Raw genomic sequence first — 17719 nt, 5'->3', positions numbered from 1 at the left:
TGCAGATTGGACACGGACCAAAATTATGGTCGTGTGCATCAGACCCTGTTTTGCTATTTTAAACCATACCCTGCAGGAGACCCACTTTTTTCATGTATGTCAGTTATGAGCTGGTGTAGGATAGGCAAATGTGTCTAATATGTCTAGTGAGTTACTCACTATGGTAAATGCATTGAGTCAGCGGTAGAATGGGAACTTCAAGTGGCCCTGGGAAAAAAAATACTAAAACTGGACCCATGTTGTAGGCGTGTTCACACTGACAGAAAGTGGGGCAACACAAGTAGGCAGGACCGACAAAATGGGGAGTCAGCAGTACCATAGGTTGGGTCAACAACACCATAGTGCAGCAGAAAATACCATCCCAGTAGACCAGTAGAAATAAATACCACAGTGCAGCTCAAAGAAACCTCCCCAGAAGCTGCCATGTTCCGTCCTCCTCTTTCTTCTATTGTCTTTAATTTAGATATGGAGCAAGAGGCTTAGGAGGTGAGATGTGGGCCACTGCACGAAGCCAACCCTACCTTCAGTATGCTGCCTGGACCTTCCCTAGTAATGACCCATGTAGTGCTCCCAGTAGTATGCTCCCTAACTGAGCAAGGAAAGAAGGAAAAAAATAAATACCCGAGTCCCGGTCCATGTCGGGATTTCCAGTGCAGGCCACAGTATTTTTCCAACCTGCAGCCTGAGACGCCTATGTCCCTGTCTCGTGTAATAGCCTATGGCCTATGAGGGTGAACACCAGGGCTGGCAGGCATCTGTGGCCACTGGCCAGGTACGTAATTACCTGATGTTCCCAGCGTTAATTTCCGATGAGAGCATCAGATCGTTACCCAACAAGCAGCTCTAAGGAGGGCTTGGGCAGCCCCCTGGGCATCAATCCACTGGGAAATCATACTGTAGGGTCTATGGCCAGTCCCCCCTCTATTCAATATCGCAATTAATGAATCACCCATAAATGCGTATTCATACAGATACATCCCCCCAGTCACTCTACGTCCTGTTCTGTTCACATACTGTGGAGTAAACAAATTCTGCAGTGAGGGGGGGGTGACATCTGCACATTAACCATTTCATCATTCGTTCCTATACATATTATACATATAAGACATTTTACTAAAGAAAACAACCTAAATGTTCGGCATTGACAAAGACGTCAGGTGCAGCCCTAAGTAATAACCTACATACAAAGTGAGAATGAGTCTAGACACAAATCTGCACAAGGGCATGATGTAAACTTCCAACAATAAGGCTTCAGTGATGATGATGAGGAGCTCCATCCCCCTCCTTTCCTGGTGTCAGTTCTCTTATTTTGCTGGGTGCTCAGTTGTGCATCATTTCTATAGAGAACTTCCTGCATCTACAGCTCAGTCTCTAAGAGAGAAGAATCAGTGACCAGGGCTGAGCTGAAGAACACAGTGGAGACCTGTCATCAGGACGATTGGGGAGCATTTTGCACTTATGTTGCACTTGTAATGCTACTGCCACTGATGTGAGGGATTAATTAATGGGAAAGCAGAACTTTGCTCTCTGGAAACATGGATATTATATAATCTCAGTGTGTGACTATAGGCAAGGCTGCAATATGAAGCAATAAGACACTGCTGCCATTTCAGCACTGGAGAGTGAACAGTCAGTGGTTGGACAATGAGGATAATGGATTGAACTCCAGTGGATGTTCTGTATGTAAGTAGAAAACAAGAAGAATGTAAAATTCTAACCAAGGGATGATTCACAATAAAACATCTTGATCATGACTCATTCCTGGTCTGTTATTTGGTAGAACACTTCTTATATTGATTAGTTGTGTATAAGTTTATAGGAAAAGTCAACTTTGAGAACTACAAACCCTAGTATTCTCTCTGTTCCCTATATGCTAAATTTCTTATCTCGTTAACATCCAAGGAGGCTTAATGTGGGTTCATTATGCCAATCTGTATGTTATAGGACTACCATGACTGATGGTCATGAGATGGAGTGTGTCAGTTTGCAGGTCACTGTGACAGTGCTGTACATGGTGTCAGCTGCATCCTCTACAGTTCCTCATTTTGTGACTTTTTGTGGTTATGTTGGGTGTGCTCTTATCTCTGAGCCCAGCACAGCATGGGTGGTTCAGCAAACCCAGGAAATATATCTAAAAAGGCAGATATGTTCTTCTTCTGAAAGGTTTATGTTGTATACTGCAGCTAGAAATTAAAAGAAAGTACATCTCAAGCTTCTGTGCACAGAGATAGAAGTGTGAAATAAATAACCACTAAAAGTAACATAATAACTCATAGGGGCTGCAAAGAACTGCAGAGAACAGAGTACAATGGAGGAGCAGAGAGAAGAAAGGGAGGGATTGTGTGAGCTAGAAGAAAAGGGGGCACTCAGATGTAACATGGGAGGGGTAAGAGGGGTTTTACAGAAGGGACTGGGTTATCTGCTTGGTGCAAGGGAAGTTTCTCTACACTGCAAAGTTCATATAAAGAGTCTATACAATGGTCATACAAGACCTAAAACAGTATATATACATAAAAATGCTGAAGAAAGTGAATATCCCTCCATCTATGCACTACCTCCCTCCTCAGCACACAGGGTTAACCTCTCACAACGTGACTTATAAAGACAGACAGTCCATCCAATGGCATGCAAAGGCTTGTAGATGGGATTTTAGGCAAAGGAGTGTGCTAGGCTCCTATTGCTCTGCATTGGATCTTCATCGGTGGAGATTTAACATTGCACATAGGACTTGATCAGTGGTGTCACTTTCTGCCTGTTTGGTGGCTTCATCTACAAGGAGTGGGAGCTCAGACTTGCTTATACAGTAAGTGGATCTTTTATTCCCCTTTTAGTAATGACTTTTCTACCTGTTCTCCTCAGTTATAGCTTAAAATGTAAGACTAATGCAAGCTGATGTAGTTTACCAGGGAGCTGGGGAGTGGACAGAGAGAGGAGATTAGGTAAAATGTCTCCATAGTTAGAGGTTTTAAGCAAGGCTTGAGATGTTAGCAGTCAAAGGATTGCCAATTTCTGTAGAATATGGAGTTATATTTAAGGTAGAAGAAAGAGAAAAGCTATGATAAGATGTTTTGGTGGGATTCTTGGATCCTCTGTCTGGGTATGACTAGGAATCAGTCTTAAAAATCCATGTCTGCTTTCATGAAAAGGTTTAGTAGCCTTTCCATGGATGAAGTCTTGAAAAATATTCACATAATGCCAAAATGGTGTTTATATATAGAGTTTATGCAAGTACTCAAGTGCCTTGAATTAGGCATGTTACCTTACCTTACTCTTTAGATATGATCATTTCTACACTGTTTGAGTGCTTTTTTCTAGTGGAAAACATTTTAGGTTCCATATGGAAGGCACCAGCTCTTATTCTAGCCTTCTAGAATATGAACTAGGGTGTGTCTCAGCCATGGGTCCTAGTTTCTACAAGTTTACACATAGGAATTTCTCCTCTTACAATATGGTCAGCAGGATATTTGCAGAGCAGCAGTGGGGGAGATTGTAGGAGATGAGATATTTTGCATGGGAAAAAAACAACTAGTGTTGGTTCCCACAGGAACTTGTCTGAAAATTGTGAGCAGTGTGCGACATCAGAAAATGTACACTGATTTACTTGGGTTTACCGTATATTTGGATGTGTCTGTGATTGCATTGAGTGCATGCTTTGGGTTTCTTCCTTAGTGCAGAAATGTCCATTTTTTTTCTTAGAGATCATTCAGAGTCAGTGAAGTATGTGAGGGTAGTAAATGCCTTCATTTCTGGGAGGCTGTAAGGGCTTGTGAGGGCTTGCCAAAATGTGATAGACTGGAAAAGCTTCATCACAGATAGGTCTGTTTATGGTCATTTTTAGATGCGACATAGACACAAAAAAATGGAATCTCACTATAGTCTGCAGGGTTTAACTCCTTCACTAGACATAGGTTTGTGTTATTGATGGTTTACCCTTTTTAAGTCATTATATATGTATATATATATATATATATATATTTGAGTCAATTACACAATTATAAACAGGGACAAGGGGTAAGAAGTGGCATATCACACACACACACACACACACACACACACATATATAATTTATTGCACCAGTAATATGCCAGATAACACCCCTCGTCTCCACCTATAATTCTGTCATTGACTCTATTATATCACTGTATTATGAGGTATGTTCCTATCTGACATTAATTTGATATCTCAATATCACCCATACCTTCAGTATCCATTTTGCATATAGGGAACTATAATGATTGTGCCATTGTATAGCAGTAGGACATGATGGTATGGTCTTTTTCATAATTTACTGGATGAACTGGGTAAATTAGATGTATGAGATTATACACTAAAAACATTTATAGCCTTTCCACCGTGTATACCATCAATGTGTAATCGGAAAAGATTCAACTGCTGAAATCTCCTTCAATCATAAGAGCCCTCTGCTGCCATTTTTTTTAGATTAGATCCATGAAGGAAGGATGGATAAGACTGGATAATTGACCATGCCTTTAGTTCACTCTCCATTATAGTCTTTGGGAGTTAAAAAAAAAAAATTGTTTCAGTCGAATCTTGAAAGCTCAGTCCCATGAAGACACAGTGACAGGAGCTGAAATCCCAGGCAATCAGCTGTTATCAATAGAGAAGGCTTCTAGGGGCTACACATTTCTCTTGCAGTGGCCACTGCAGGACAGATCAGGAATTACACTGTGTCAACTTAAATGAAGGAGTACCATGTAATACATGATTGCGCTGAGTCCTCCAGAGTTCATCTCTGCAAGTCTCATTTATATAAGGATCCTACGAAACAAATGTCAGTTTCCTGTAGCTATAGTCCCACTTGAATAATCATGTTTCTGCTCAAAATCATGGTTCATGCCTGATTCTTATAAGTTTCCTTTTAGGGAGATGTATTAAACATTAAGTTCTTATAAAATGAGGCATTTCATAATTTAAAAGTATACATCATTTAAACAGTTTGCCCCTTGGATAATTGCATTTCACCACTGAGTTGGGTTACAGCATTGCATGGTAACTAATAAGGAAGCCTAGTGATGTTCTAAAGCTGAATGAAAGATTTTTTTTTCAGGCTCCTGACATGACTTATCCTCATGATAGTTTATTAATATCCAATTGGTGAAGGTCCAACACTCCATATCCCCACTGACCAGTTGTTCCCTTTAGCCTCCGGCGCTGGAATTAACACTTGGAATGGAGCAGAAAACACAGCACAATTCAAACTGTAGTGGCCATGTTTGCTTACTACAGCTCATTTCCCATTAAAGTGAATGGAAGCTGAGCTGCAGTAACCCAGCATGGCCACTGCACTTTGAATGGAGCAGTGCTTCCTGTTCCATTCACAGTGCTATTTCCAGAACTGGAGGCTGCAGGGAACATCTGATCGATAGGGTTAAGGCTGGTCAGGCCCTCACTGATCGAATGGTAATGATCTCTCCTGAGGATAGGTCATCGAGGTCAGGAGTTTGGAAAACCCCTTTAAGATCAAGACTTCTTATAGGTTCATATAAGGAAAAGGATCTCTGCTGAGCCTTTCTTGTACTTCATTTCAGCCAAGCTTTGAAAATAACAGAGAATCCAGAGTACTCTTTTGGATTTTTGCCAATGGTTACAGCTTTTTCCACTGAAATCAGTTTCCATGTGTTTCCAAGTGTAGATACTAGCTAATTCCCCTCACTGTATATAGTTCTTCATAAGTAGCTGCATGCACAAAAATAACATGATCATACAAAATATAGGAAATTAGCCAAAACATACATGAAACTTCTAGATATACTTTATTTCAGAAGCCGCTTTCTTTCAAAACTTTTGCAGCATACTGTAACCCTCCTGGGGGTCTTAACTACAAGCTGTGCATAAACTACAGAAATCCAGATGAATGGCTGTTCTTTTTTTCAAGATTTCCATATTCAGTAGAAAAGCTTTCCTATTGCTGCTACAATCAATAGGAGAATTCTAGCTGAAACTCTTGCATTGAGGAAAGGAACCTTGGTGTCAGAGCGTGCCCTAATTTTGATAAATCTCCCCCAATTTGTTAACCCATCTCAAGTGTATGGTTGGTAAGGGACTCATGACCATATTGTTCGTAGGTGGTAACTCATAAGGTGGCCATATATGTTAGATTTGGTCTTGCATTTAGACCTTTTTCTACACCTGAAACAGGCGTAGAAAATGGTAAATGAGACGGGCCTGCCGGCCTGTCACCTTCCCCGCCCACGCCATGGCCACTTTTTTAGACCTGGCGTGAGTGGGGAAAATTTGCAGATTGAGGCGCAACTAACTAATATAGGTGGATTTCAGCTTTATAATGACCCCCATAGTTTTGTAGGAAAAGATTTAGTATAACCTGTAATTTATACATTTATATCTCTATTCTTTCTATAGTTAAGCTGCCTGTGTACAGCTATCAGTGACTGACAGCTATCTCTGAATATACGCTTGCATCACACGTATATGATCCATGTTTTTTTTCTTTTGTCTCATGCTTTTTTCCATAGTATCAGTGCGCCTCCCATTTGTCCCAGGTGTTTTTAATTAGCAAAAGACTGCAAAAAATATAAAACATACCGGGTCTCAGTTTAGGTTTTGAGATAGCTTTTGACATCTGTTCACATGGTGCGGCACTGCATGATTGCTGTGGTGCTTTACCTGTGGCTTCGAGGGACCCAGTGCAAGGGGGGCATTAGTCTTTTGCGCTAGCAGTTCATGCCTGCCACTGCTCAGCCCTCCCCTGTGGGCAAGGATGCCACACTCTTCACCCTGCCAAGTGCTTTTCTGCAGGTGGCGCTCTTAGCCACTACCATCCCTGCGCATCTTGTTAGGCATCCTGGCTTGTTCTATAGGGCGTACATACTCTTGCCTTCTTAAAAAGACTGCCCACACAGGTCTATTGTTTCCCCAGGCAATGGCTGGCTGTCCCTGGGTATTTAAGGCACCCTCCCCAGTAGTAAGTTTCCTACTCTCTAGTAACCAGCAAAGGTGTATTCTCTGTCTGACAACCCATGTACCATACTTCAGCCTGCCCTGACCTTAGTCTGTTTCTTAGATTGTCCTTCTGCCGCACGACCTAACCTCAAACTTGTTTCACTGAAAAGCTACCTCTCGGTACTTCGAACCGGTGGGGTCAGCCGCCAACCACACAGGGACTATCTCAAGAGGTAGCAGCCTGGTAGCTCTCCTGCAGTGAAGTACAGATCCCTGTATAAGGATTAAAGCGTGAATACCAGGGTACAATGTCCTTAGAGTTAGCCCAAAGCCAAACCAGTTGATCGCTAAAGTGGTCCACACCAATGACCAGTAACAAGTCTGACACTAGGCTGCTGTTGGACTACTGAGTCTCACCGCCAGTGGGCACTGTCTTGTGGTGGTAGTGGTGGCTGCCACGTAGCGCTGTGCCAAATTGGAGTAGGGACCCACTCGAAAGAGGCAACCTTGACGAGGTGACTGGGCTTATGCATTTTATCTAAATGTATACAAATGGCTTGTATGCAGTTTATAAATTGTGATGGGAAGTGATATAAATTATGCTGAGTGGGAAGCAATAGATCTTTTCTTTGAATACACGCTTACACAGGGAATACTCTCAATCCCTGATAATACCATCCCCACATACAACTGAAGTCAGAAAAAACTTGAGTTTTACTAAATCTTTTTCCATAAAACTATACATCAATCTGCTCAGTTCCTCCACCTCTATAACATACTGCCTGGAGATTACACTGCATTTTGTAGATAATATTATATGTGAAGCATAAAAGGGAGCCACTCCTCATCCTCCATGCATAAAATATCTGTTTCCATGTTAGATGGACTGTGGAAAGAAAACAATGAATTTGTCATGCTGTACACCTTTCTGGATACATTCCATTGCATGCCAGACACGCATCTATGGCACAGGAAAGGCCTGAGTCACTGACCTTTTAGAAAAAATTCATGTAGCCTGCATTTATGGAAAATATGTGCAACAGATTTTAAAAGAAAAATGGGAATATTGCACAAAAGGCGTGGTGCTTCTATATTCTACAAAAGTAAAATGATCGTTCTGTCAAGTTCTATGAGTTTTTCTCATACTTTTCATACTGCTGTTACTGCTATATAGTAAAATTTACTGCACAATTTATTGTAATTCTGTATATAGAACCTTCTTGGTATGTACATGTGAACGACGGGGAAGAATGAACCTTTAATGATTTAAAGAAGTATTAAAAAGTCAGAGCAACTGGACTTGTATTTTTTGTCTTGAAGAAGTTCTCTAATCATCAGTGTTCTCCTGCATTAAATACTGGTGGCTCATGCTTCAGTCATGGAGGTAAGGTGTTTTTCAGACACCTCAGCTATGTACAAAATGCAACACGCCAGACCTGCAGGATATAGCGAAGTGAGGTCACGGTTATGGGCAATCGAGGGTTGCTCACTGTATTGGAGAACCCTGGGCAGGCATGTGGCAGTGAAGGAGAGGTAGACACGGTTCCTCTGGGGCACACTCTGTATGTAGGGACCAGGCCTGATGGTGGATGAGGTGCCCTGGATGTTACGGGTATTTTGAGTGCCTGGGGCAAGGTCCCTTTAAGGTTCGTGACGCCAGTGCCTTTGACGGTGGCACATCGGTTGATAGTTGGAATAAGTGAGGTACACAGGTGGTATAGTGAACCAAACGTTGCTTTACTAAACAGTCCAACTTTGTACATCAGATGGTAACACATTCCTTTAAATCACAGCTTCACAAGTAGGCTTTCTCCACAAAATGGCAGGTATTAATTATGCAAGATACTCAGAGGGTAAATTCACAATGCACTCAGAATCAGGTTGTACCTTTCCTCAGAAATAGTGTACACTGTTCTTTCTAGAACTCCTGTCTGGCTTTCTATCCCAAGGCCCGGATGCCTAAATGGTGGCTTAAATCCTTGGTAAATATATATCTTCCTCTGGTATTAAATCCTTGCTTTACTTTCTAATGCATCTGCCCATCAGGGTTACTTATCTTTCCCTGGGATGTCCTTACTTGTCTGGTGGATGACTGTGGGTTTCTCCCAGGAGGTTCTGTCCTGCTACTGGGGTGTCTTCAGAGCTAACTAAGGCTCTCTTGGCTTCAGGCAGGCTAGGTCTCCTCACTAGCCTCCTGGTCATAGCTAGCTGCCAGGGCTATCAAGCTGCATGTCAGGAGAAGGCTTTCTAACCTCTGTCTTCTCAGACTCCTGACTCTGCACTAACTCTCCCTGTCTGGGCCTGGACATTTATACTAGGGGCTCCCTATCTCCCTCTAGTATCTGGGATGTCTAACTACACCCAACTAGGCCTGCTATTGCATCATACAGGGGAACATTGCATATAAAAACACATTAGAAAATACATTAAATGCACAATTAAATATAACATTTCTGTCCCTTGTGAGTAGGAGTAACGCGCACACCAATTGACCCTCGTGTAGTGCCCACCCCTACCTAGTGGGACACTACAAAAAGAACCACGTTCTTCCTTCTGTCTTGCTTCGCACCTTCACTGGCAATCTTGAATCTTCTTTTCTCAGCTTTAACAAAATCCCAGTCTGGATACCCGCAGGTTTTAAGAACCCCCTTGAGGTGTTTGAATTTCCTTATCTTAGTGGTGGTGTAGGGTTTTGATGACCCCCCAGTTTGTGATCCAGACAATGGTGGGAGTCAAACAGCAGTTACTGGTCTGTATAAATCACCAGTATTTAATGCAGGAGAATACTCATACAAGCCATTCTAATTGAGAAAGCCAGTCAAGTGACTATTGAAATGTCTTCAAGAAAAAAAGTTGCTCTGAGTTTTTACTACTGAGAACCTTCACAAACATAATACTTTAAATCATCTTTCCAGCATTTTTGGCACAATTTGACTTATTTCATTTTAAACATATTTATGAAGCAAGTAAGCCAAAATAATAATCCACGGCACCTTGCCTGTTGAGGGAGTGTGGTTGAGGAGAAAAGAAACATGACTCAGAAAAAAAAATTGGGTTGGCTTAAGATGTACCATTTTTGTGCCAACATTTCGGCACAGAATACTGGCCCAAATTTACTAATTCTGTGTAAAATGTAGGCAGTCTAAAGATGTGTCAAATTTATCAGAGGCTCAGACTGGATGATAAATTAGTTGCAAGGATAGGCACTTTTTATTAACTTTATACCAACTATTGGTTGGCTTTTACTTTGTGCAAAATGTCACATGTTAAAGAATTTGTGCAGGCAATAAATATTGATGACCTATCTTTAGGATAGGTCATCAATATGTGATTGGCAGGTGTCTGACACCCGGCACCTCTACCAATCAGCTGTTTGAAGAGGAGGTGGCTCTCCATGCAAGCGCTGCTTCCTCTTCATTAGGCTAGAGATACACGGCAACACGTGACAAACGACATGCTGCGACTGTGACACGACAGTGGTAAAATATTCATCCAAGTTGGATTTCTGAGCAACTATCGCGTCGCAGCATGCAGCATGTCGCAGTGCAACACCATTGACTTTATCATTACAGAAAATGTTGCGCGACACATGTTGCCATGTAGCTTTAGCCTACACTGCACGTCGTCTCCTTTGCAGCGGCGGCACAGTGTAATTACAATTACTCGCTCCATTCAGGTGAATGGAGCAAGACTTTGAAGACGACGGGCCATGTAATGAATAGGAGGTGCCGGGTGTCAGAAGTCCGCAGATCAGATATTGATGACCTATCATGAGGATAGGTCATCAATATATATTGCCTGCACAGCCCCTTTAAAGGATAACTGTAATTTTTTATTTATTTGCTAGTTTATTAGAGCTAGGGATGTAAACCTGAGTTAGTCTGTCAATGGTTGCCAAAAGATCTGTAATTACCTTATAATAACAGCTTTCATTAATGTCTCCTGTCCCTTTCCACTGCTCCCTTGAAAGACCGTTGCTATGGCTCATCTGTCTCTGGCTAGGAAGACAGAGGGGCGGTCCTTCACACTGCATGCCTGCATTAGGCTTCAGAGTGAGGAGGCATGTCTCTCAGTAATCCAATCTGATTGGCTGGCAGAAAGCTGCTGGCTACAGCAAGTTTGTATGTGACCTGAGGGAATGCAGTTTTGGCCTCAGAGAACTGGCAGAGGAGCCATCTTGAGAAGGTCCTCATAATGTAGGATTCAAAACAGCCGTAACTAAAAGTTAAAACTCAAGGAAAACAGTGTTAAGTGAAGGAACTAAAGATTGCTTTATGCATAATGCTGCTGCAGCAGTAACATATGCTAAAATATATTTTTTTTTAAATGTAAATATGACAGTTATCCTTTAAGCCATGCTCACCTTTCCCCGAGTATAGCTGTGTTGTCACTTGTCAGTATGCAGCAGTTTAAAAAAAAAAATCACTGTTTACCAGCTGCAGCATGAGCCAATTGCCTGAGCCCTCTCAATGATGTGTGCACGCTCTGGAGTCTTTTGTGTTCACAAGCTGAATTCGGCACTTCTGCTGATTGACAGCTTTCTCCCTATGCACAGTAATTGGGAGAGAGCTGTCAATCACTGGTAGGAGGGAGGGAGAGAGAAGCCCACCTCTCATGAATATGAGGACTGCTACCTATTTTATAAAAACCTGTGCACATTGACATGTAAGTAACACATTGCTATAGTCAGGGGCTTATCTAAAGGCTCATGGGCCCTGGTGCAAGAGTTCAGTTTGGGCCCCCCTCCCTCAATGGTTTGTGGCAAGTGGCAGGGAAGCATATAGCTTCCTGCTGCTTGAGGCAAAAATTGAAACAGCGTGCCCCGTCCCCTCCTTGCCAAATTTTTGACCTAACCCCTTCCCTTCAGCCAGAGGAGTAACTTGAAAATTATGGGCCCTAGTGCAAAATCTACCAGTGTCTTCTTATGTGGCACAAGGGTCTTTGGGCCCCTTCAGGCTCCTGGGCCCGATTGCGACTGCTAGCTTTGCACCCCCTATAGCTATGCCCCTGGCTATAATCAGGATCTCAGTCCCTACTTTATGCAGCCTCAAATAGGTGACAGATTCCCTAAAGATGGCAACTGGCTGATCGCTGTGTGTGTCCAGGTTCTCAACCCAGCATCGCGCCATCACCAGGAGAAGCCATGTCTAGGCATGCATTTTCCCTGGAATATATCATTACGATTAATGGCCTTCCATGAGACACAAAGATGAGCTGTAGTGCAATGGAGGGGAGCAGGGCTGAACACTGTATGCAGTCCATTTACCCAAATGGGGCATATTGACCTGAGCTCTTGTCATCCAGTCAAGTCCTCGTCCTCATTTTCAAAATGTCCACCAAAAATGAGAGCTATATTCTCTATTTTTTAGTTTGCACTCATTTTTATAATTCTCATCCAGTGAGGGATATTTATGAAAACTAGTGAGAAAGACATGTATTATTCCCAGGAATCTTATAAGCTGAATATTTTTTTTTAATCTTTTATATAACCCGAAGTACAGAAATACTATAGGGAAAATTCCACATTTCCTTTGTGCTAGTTTTCCATAAAAATAAAAAAAACTACAACATGGACTAAAGCCACATGTATGAGTTCACAAGATGACAGTCACTTCCTGTATATCCTGCTCTGTAACTTTGGATAAAATTCAGGTTTCCATTTTGGCAAGTGAATAATTACTTCTCAAAGACCATGACCTCACATGTTAGTACTACTGAATGGATTCATGACAGCATCCTGTCAGCTGACAAGGCCAAAGGGGAAGAGAACATGGTGTCTCTTTTTTCTGCATTAGGATGCATTGGAAACCAATTGCTTTTATGTTGTGTTGCCATTTGGATACTTTTTAGGACTTAATTGGAAGTATTTCTAAATTCTAAATAAAGTAGAAGTCCAGGATCCCACTTTATGTACGCTTATATTCTCAGGTTACCTGAAAACTTCTCACTGCTTGGGGTTTGTTAATATTTTATCCTTGGCATAAGAGATGGAGAGAATAGCATCCAAGCTTTTGTCAATGGGGTCACCTCATCATGCACACGACCGTGGGGCCGTGGTGCCTGTGTTGCAGACCGCAACAATGGATCCGCAATCCGCAAGATACGGTGAAACACAGGACATCTACTATCTTTTGTGGTGTGGTAGGGGAATCACACACTGCAAGCATCAATGTCAAAGGGACAAGAGATCTTTCATGAGCTGTAGAAGGGTAGATCAGTCCAGAAATTAAGCTGTGAATGAGACATTAGACCTAGTGAAGGCAGCAGCAACCTGGGCACACAGACCTCACATCCACAATGTATGACTGGACTTATATGGTCTGATTATTAGTGATGAGCAGCAGGGGTCATATTCAAATTCGTGATATTTCGCAAATATTTTGTAGAATATTCGTCGAATATTTGCAAATTCGAATATTCGTTATATTCTACATTCTTTTTTTTTACTTGAAAATCGGCAAGGTAATGATTGCATAATATGCATAATATATCAATACAGGCGTGGGTCAAAAACAAATATATAGCACTATAGAATATAATGCTATACATTCCTTTTTCGAATATTCATCATTTTTTCCATCTGAACACATCATTTCTCCCTGTTTCTTGCTTGTGGGACAATGAGTCATTGGCCCACAAGCAACTTAAGCAGGGAGGAATCATGACTTCAGATAGAAAAAAATGACAAATATTCTACTGATAATCAGTAGTGTTGAGCGCGAATATTCGAATTACGAATTTTAATCGCCAATATCGGCACTTCGAGAATTCGTGAATATTTTGAATATAGTGCTATATATTCGAAATATTCACGAATTCTCGAAGTGCCGATATTGGCGATTAAAATTCGTAATTCGAATATTCGCGCTCAACACTACTGATTATCAGGAATGAACGTTTGTGCGAATGCTCGTTCCCGATAATTGACTCATGTTGGTGCCACAGATCACCCTATGGCCTCATGCACACGGCCGTGTTCCGCGGCCGAGAGTGGTCCGTGGTAACACGGCCTGGACTCCTCTTGAGAGCAGGAGCGCACGGCGCCATTGGTTGCTATGACGCCGTGCGCTTCATGCCGCCGCTGCACTACAGTAATACACTCGTATTGGCCTATGAATGAGCAAAATGCTTGTTCATCAGATGAAATGATCTTTGATGTGGACACCTTAATCATTTCTGGGCAGCAGGTTGTAAATCTAAACATCACACTGCTACCCTGAAACAATTAATCTGTATGAGGACGAGTAATAGCAGTAACGACTGTTCATCCTCATACATTAGAGGAGTATATAAAGAAGAGCAAGCAGTTATCAAGAAGAAATGGTCCCTTCCCGATAATTGCCTGCTTGCTGGCACTGTGGAAATGCGTCTTTAGTGCAATTTTTTTTAACTCATAGTTCCCATTAACATATATAAACATCATTTTATTTACATGTGACAGGTGTCCAAAGATTTTAAATAAAAACTGTGTAATGCTTTATGTCTCCTGTTACAATGCTTTACAGGACTTCCACACTGGAAGCTGGGTTTAGCTGATCACTGGTGATCCCAGCTGCGATCACCTACTGATAAGCTTTGAGTCATAACTAGCCCTTCCTTCTCCAGGGGAAAATATTGTTTCCTTGCCCTGTATCATAAAATTCTCATCAGGCAGTGTGGCATCTTGCTTCTTATCTTGGCACTGAGCTAGATGGGAACATGCCCCTTGAGCCCCCCACTAGTCATAGCCAAAGATCAGCTTATCCTCAGGAGATCTTTCACATAAAATGGACAATACCTTTAAGAGCATTGCTTTAAACGAAACCTGTTACTTACCTACTGTAGCTCTGTAGGATTGGAACGACTAAGCCACCAGTCCAGCATGTTGTAGTGCAGCTGAGGTTTCGTGATCCAAGCCTGTCCTTATCAAAACTGGTGGTTTCTTTATTTCTTAGTGAAATAAATGGCATACTGAGTGAAGCAAGGTGCACTGTCCTCAGCTTTACCTTGCACATGCAGATATGAGTCCTCGACTCCTCTCTGATAAGTTATTCTTTTTCTAAGCAAAATACAGAAATGTCTGGTTTTGATATGGACAGGTTTGGAATACTTACTCCAGGTGCCCAATGATATGCTGGTGGTGCAATGGCTCCAAACCTAGTGCTAGGTTCACTTTAATTGAATAATTTAATAAACACACATAGTGCACAGTAGAGCAACCAACCAGCAATGAAATCAAACCTTGGCGTTCTATATATATATGTGGTTATGAAGACGTACTACTGTCGATTTGCTTATGTATACACCTAACAGCTGCTGTTCCTGCAGGTGACTCACAGGTAGTGGGTAAACAGAACTGCTGCAGTGTCATTGTCCCATCTTCATCTAACTTAAACATTGTTTTGTGCCACAGGTATTAGCAGCAGATGTGGATTGCTTTTCTGCCAGGATAATTCTAGACATATTGCTGCACGTCTAGAATACACCATGTCTAATTCGGACTCTGAAGACGCCGACTCTCCTAGGCGTAGGTTCTCCTTAGAGGCTCATGACAAGGACTCACTTGCTGCCTTTGAGAAAGGAGAAAAAGATGGAAAGAGAGAAGCAAAACCTCCAATGGATTCAGCACTGCAGAAAGAAAATGACAATATTCCTCCAAATATTGGCTTTAATCTTGATTTTTTGGGGACATTACAAGGAAATGGTAGCAAGTAAGTTTATCTGTTGTCTTTTTGGCATATCTGAATAATGATGTTGGTTGTCTTCATTTTTTAATAGTATGGTCCAATATAGTCCATATTGTCCAGTGAACAATGGTCTTCATTGTTTAATGGTATGGTCCAATATGGTCCAGTGAACACTGAAACAAGTCTTATCCACTTTCCTGGTAAGCCTCAGAGCTGTAGCTAGTGTTTTCTTCACCTGGTGCCACGATCAGTTCTCTGTCTAAAACCTGTATCTGAATACCTCAACCAAGGTAGACTGGTATGTTGGTACCTTCTGAAGCACCCAGCATCCATGGTGAATGTCCTGTCAGCCCCCTTAATATTAATTCCTGGTGAGCCCCACCCCTTAAGGATCTCCTCAAGGAAACCTCCCATAAAAAGGTGAGTGTAGCAAAATGTAGTGATAGATATATCACTAGTTTGTGGGAGTCCTAATGAATACTGGGACCCTACTGTAGTCCTATGAGTTCTATATCCTCTATTTGCAGGAGCGAAATGGCTGTGCACCATGTTATCCTTTGTAATATTGATCGGGGGATAAGTAAAAAAAAAAAAATACTGTGCTCACTGGCTTGCCTTTCCATGTCAAGAATGACCTTAAAATACGACATTGAGTAGACTAAGTGGCCCATGGATAAAGTCATTTGAGACCCCAATGTTGTAGGTTGACCTCTGGTGGTGAAGTTTGACCTGATTGACACGAAAATGGAGCCAGAATTAAATATGTGCAACTGTTGGAAAAGGTATAAAAATATAACAAAAATTCTCAGTATGTATTATATTGTACAACTAATCTCACGAAGGAACCAATGCAGTTTTTCTTAAACTAAAAGTAGAAAAACGTTAAAGTTTCTTAATTAGTTTCCAATTTGCACTCAGGCTTTTTTTAGCTTAAATGTGAGAAAAAATCTTAATTAGATTAAGTAGCAACCCTACTTGCTGGTAGCAAGGTAATTTGCATATTTTAAAAGCATGTTTTTAACAAAATCTACAGGACCAAAATGATTAATTAGATTATGTAGCCATAAATCGCAGTGTAGGGATTATAAGTAAGCAAAAAAAAAGGTTTAGTGGGGTGACAGAAACCCTTTAAATACCCAAAAAACTTTAATTCACAAGCTTGTAATTTTCAGAAGTGACAACATGGTATTAGAAATGTAAGCTTGGTTGCCTTGGTTTTATTCTTGCACTTTGGGCTGCGTGAATTTACTGACAGCCCATAAATTACATGTTTCTACTCCATCTCCCCTTTTATTGCTGATATAAGATCCTTCCCTGACCCACAAAACAAAATCCATGGTTACAGCCACAATTTGAAAAACTCTGTACTGGTGGCAGCCAAAACTTGTCACATGACATGGCCTGCATTAACCCTTCATTTCTAAATCTTTCTTCCTATATCTTAAGTGAACATAAAAAATTATGACTATGTGAAGAACTGCATGTGGTGGTGGGGTTGTTTATCTTTATTCGATATTCCCAAACTATATTCTTTATGTGTGGTGTTCTATGGTGAAGAAATAAGCTATGGATTATGTCGTTTGTTCATGGGGTTGTGCCTGTACTCAGCTTACAGGATGCAAATATTACAGTGATGAATATGGCTTAAGATTCCATTATCCAGGTATTAGCATTTCGTCAGTGATCCTCGGTAGCATGTAAAATAGGACACCGCCTGTGATATCAGTAACCCTGGGCCTAGGGCAACATTGGAAGGGGGTTGGGTGGGGCAATTATCTGTATTAACGTTTCTCAGAAACAAAGTAACTGATAATCCATTAGATATCGGGTATGAGGGGACATTGAGTAATTATCCAAATGTGCTCCATAGTTTGGGAATGTCACCTGTTTGACAGGAATCGATTTGTATGTAGCAGATGGCCCTTAAACAATTAGGCCTACTTGGGGGGTTGCCTGATAAAAGAGGAAAGTGATTGTGGTGGTGGCCATGGGCCCAAGAAAGCTGGTTCTTTCTCTTCTTCTTGTAGTCAGAGTACTGTAGATGGCTATAGAGCTACTGTCAGCACATAAAAGGAACATAAATTGAGCAACCCATATATTAAAAAACATCATATGATGCATGATGATATTTG

At 41.5% G+C, this 17719-nt stretch overlaps 1 protein-coding gene across 2 annotated transcripts in view; it reads left to right on the top strand.

Moving 5' to 3' along the window:
* The first annotated feature begins 1348 nt into the window (after positions 1-1348).
* The window catches only part of LOC122930385 (transient receptor potential cation channel subfamily V member 1-like), a 109835-nt gene continuing 93464 nt past the window's right edge, over positions 1349-17719 (top strand). Inside the window, exons 1-2 of one of the 2 annotated variants that reach the window (XM_044283745.1) lie at positions 1349-1683; positions 15314-15611. In XM_044283745.1, the coding sequence (XP_044139680.1) occupies positions 15388-15611 (224 nt within the window). In that variant the 5' untranslated portion in view covers positions 1349-1683; positions 15314-15387. Of the gene's footprint in view, positions 1684-2464; positions 2804-15313; positions 15612-17719 lie in introns of those variants that run through there. The other variant, XM_044283744.1, reaches the window with a different exon arrangement.

This window comes from Bufo gargarizans, chromosome 3 (assembly GCF_014858855.1).
Source record: "Bufo gargarizans isolate SCDJY-AF-19 chromosome 3, ASM1485885v1, whole genome shotgun sequence".
In the NCBI taxonomy this organism is placed as follows: domain Eukaryota; kingdom Metazoa; phylum Chordata; class Amphibia; order Anura; family Bufonidae; genus Bufo; species Bufo gargarizans.
Note: the sequence above shows the minus strand (reverse complement) of the source record. Positions and strands in the feature narration are given on the sequence as shown.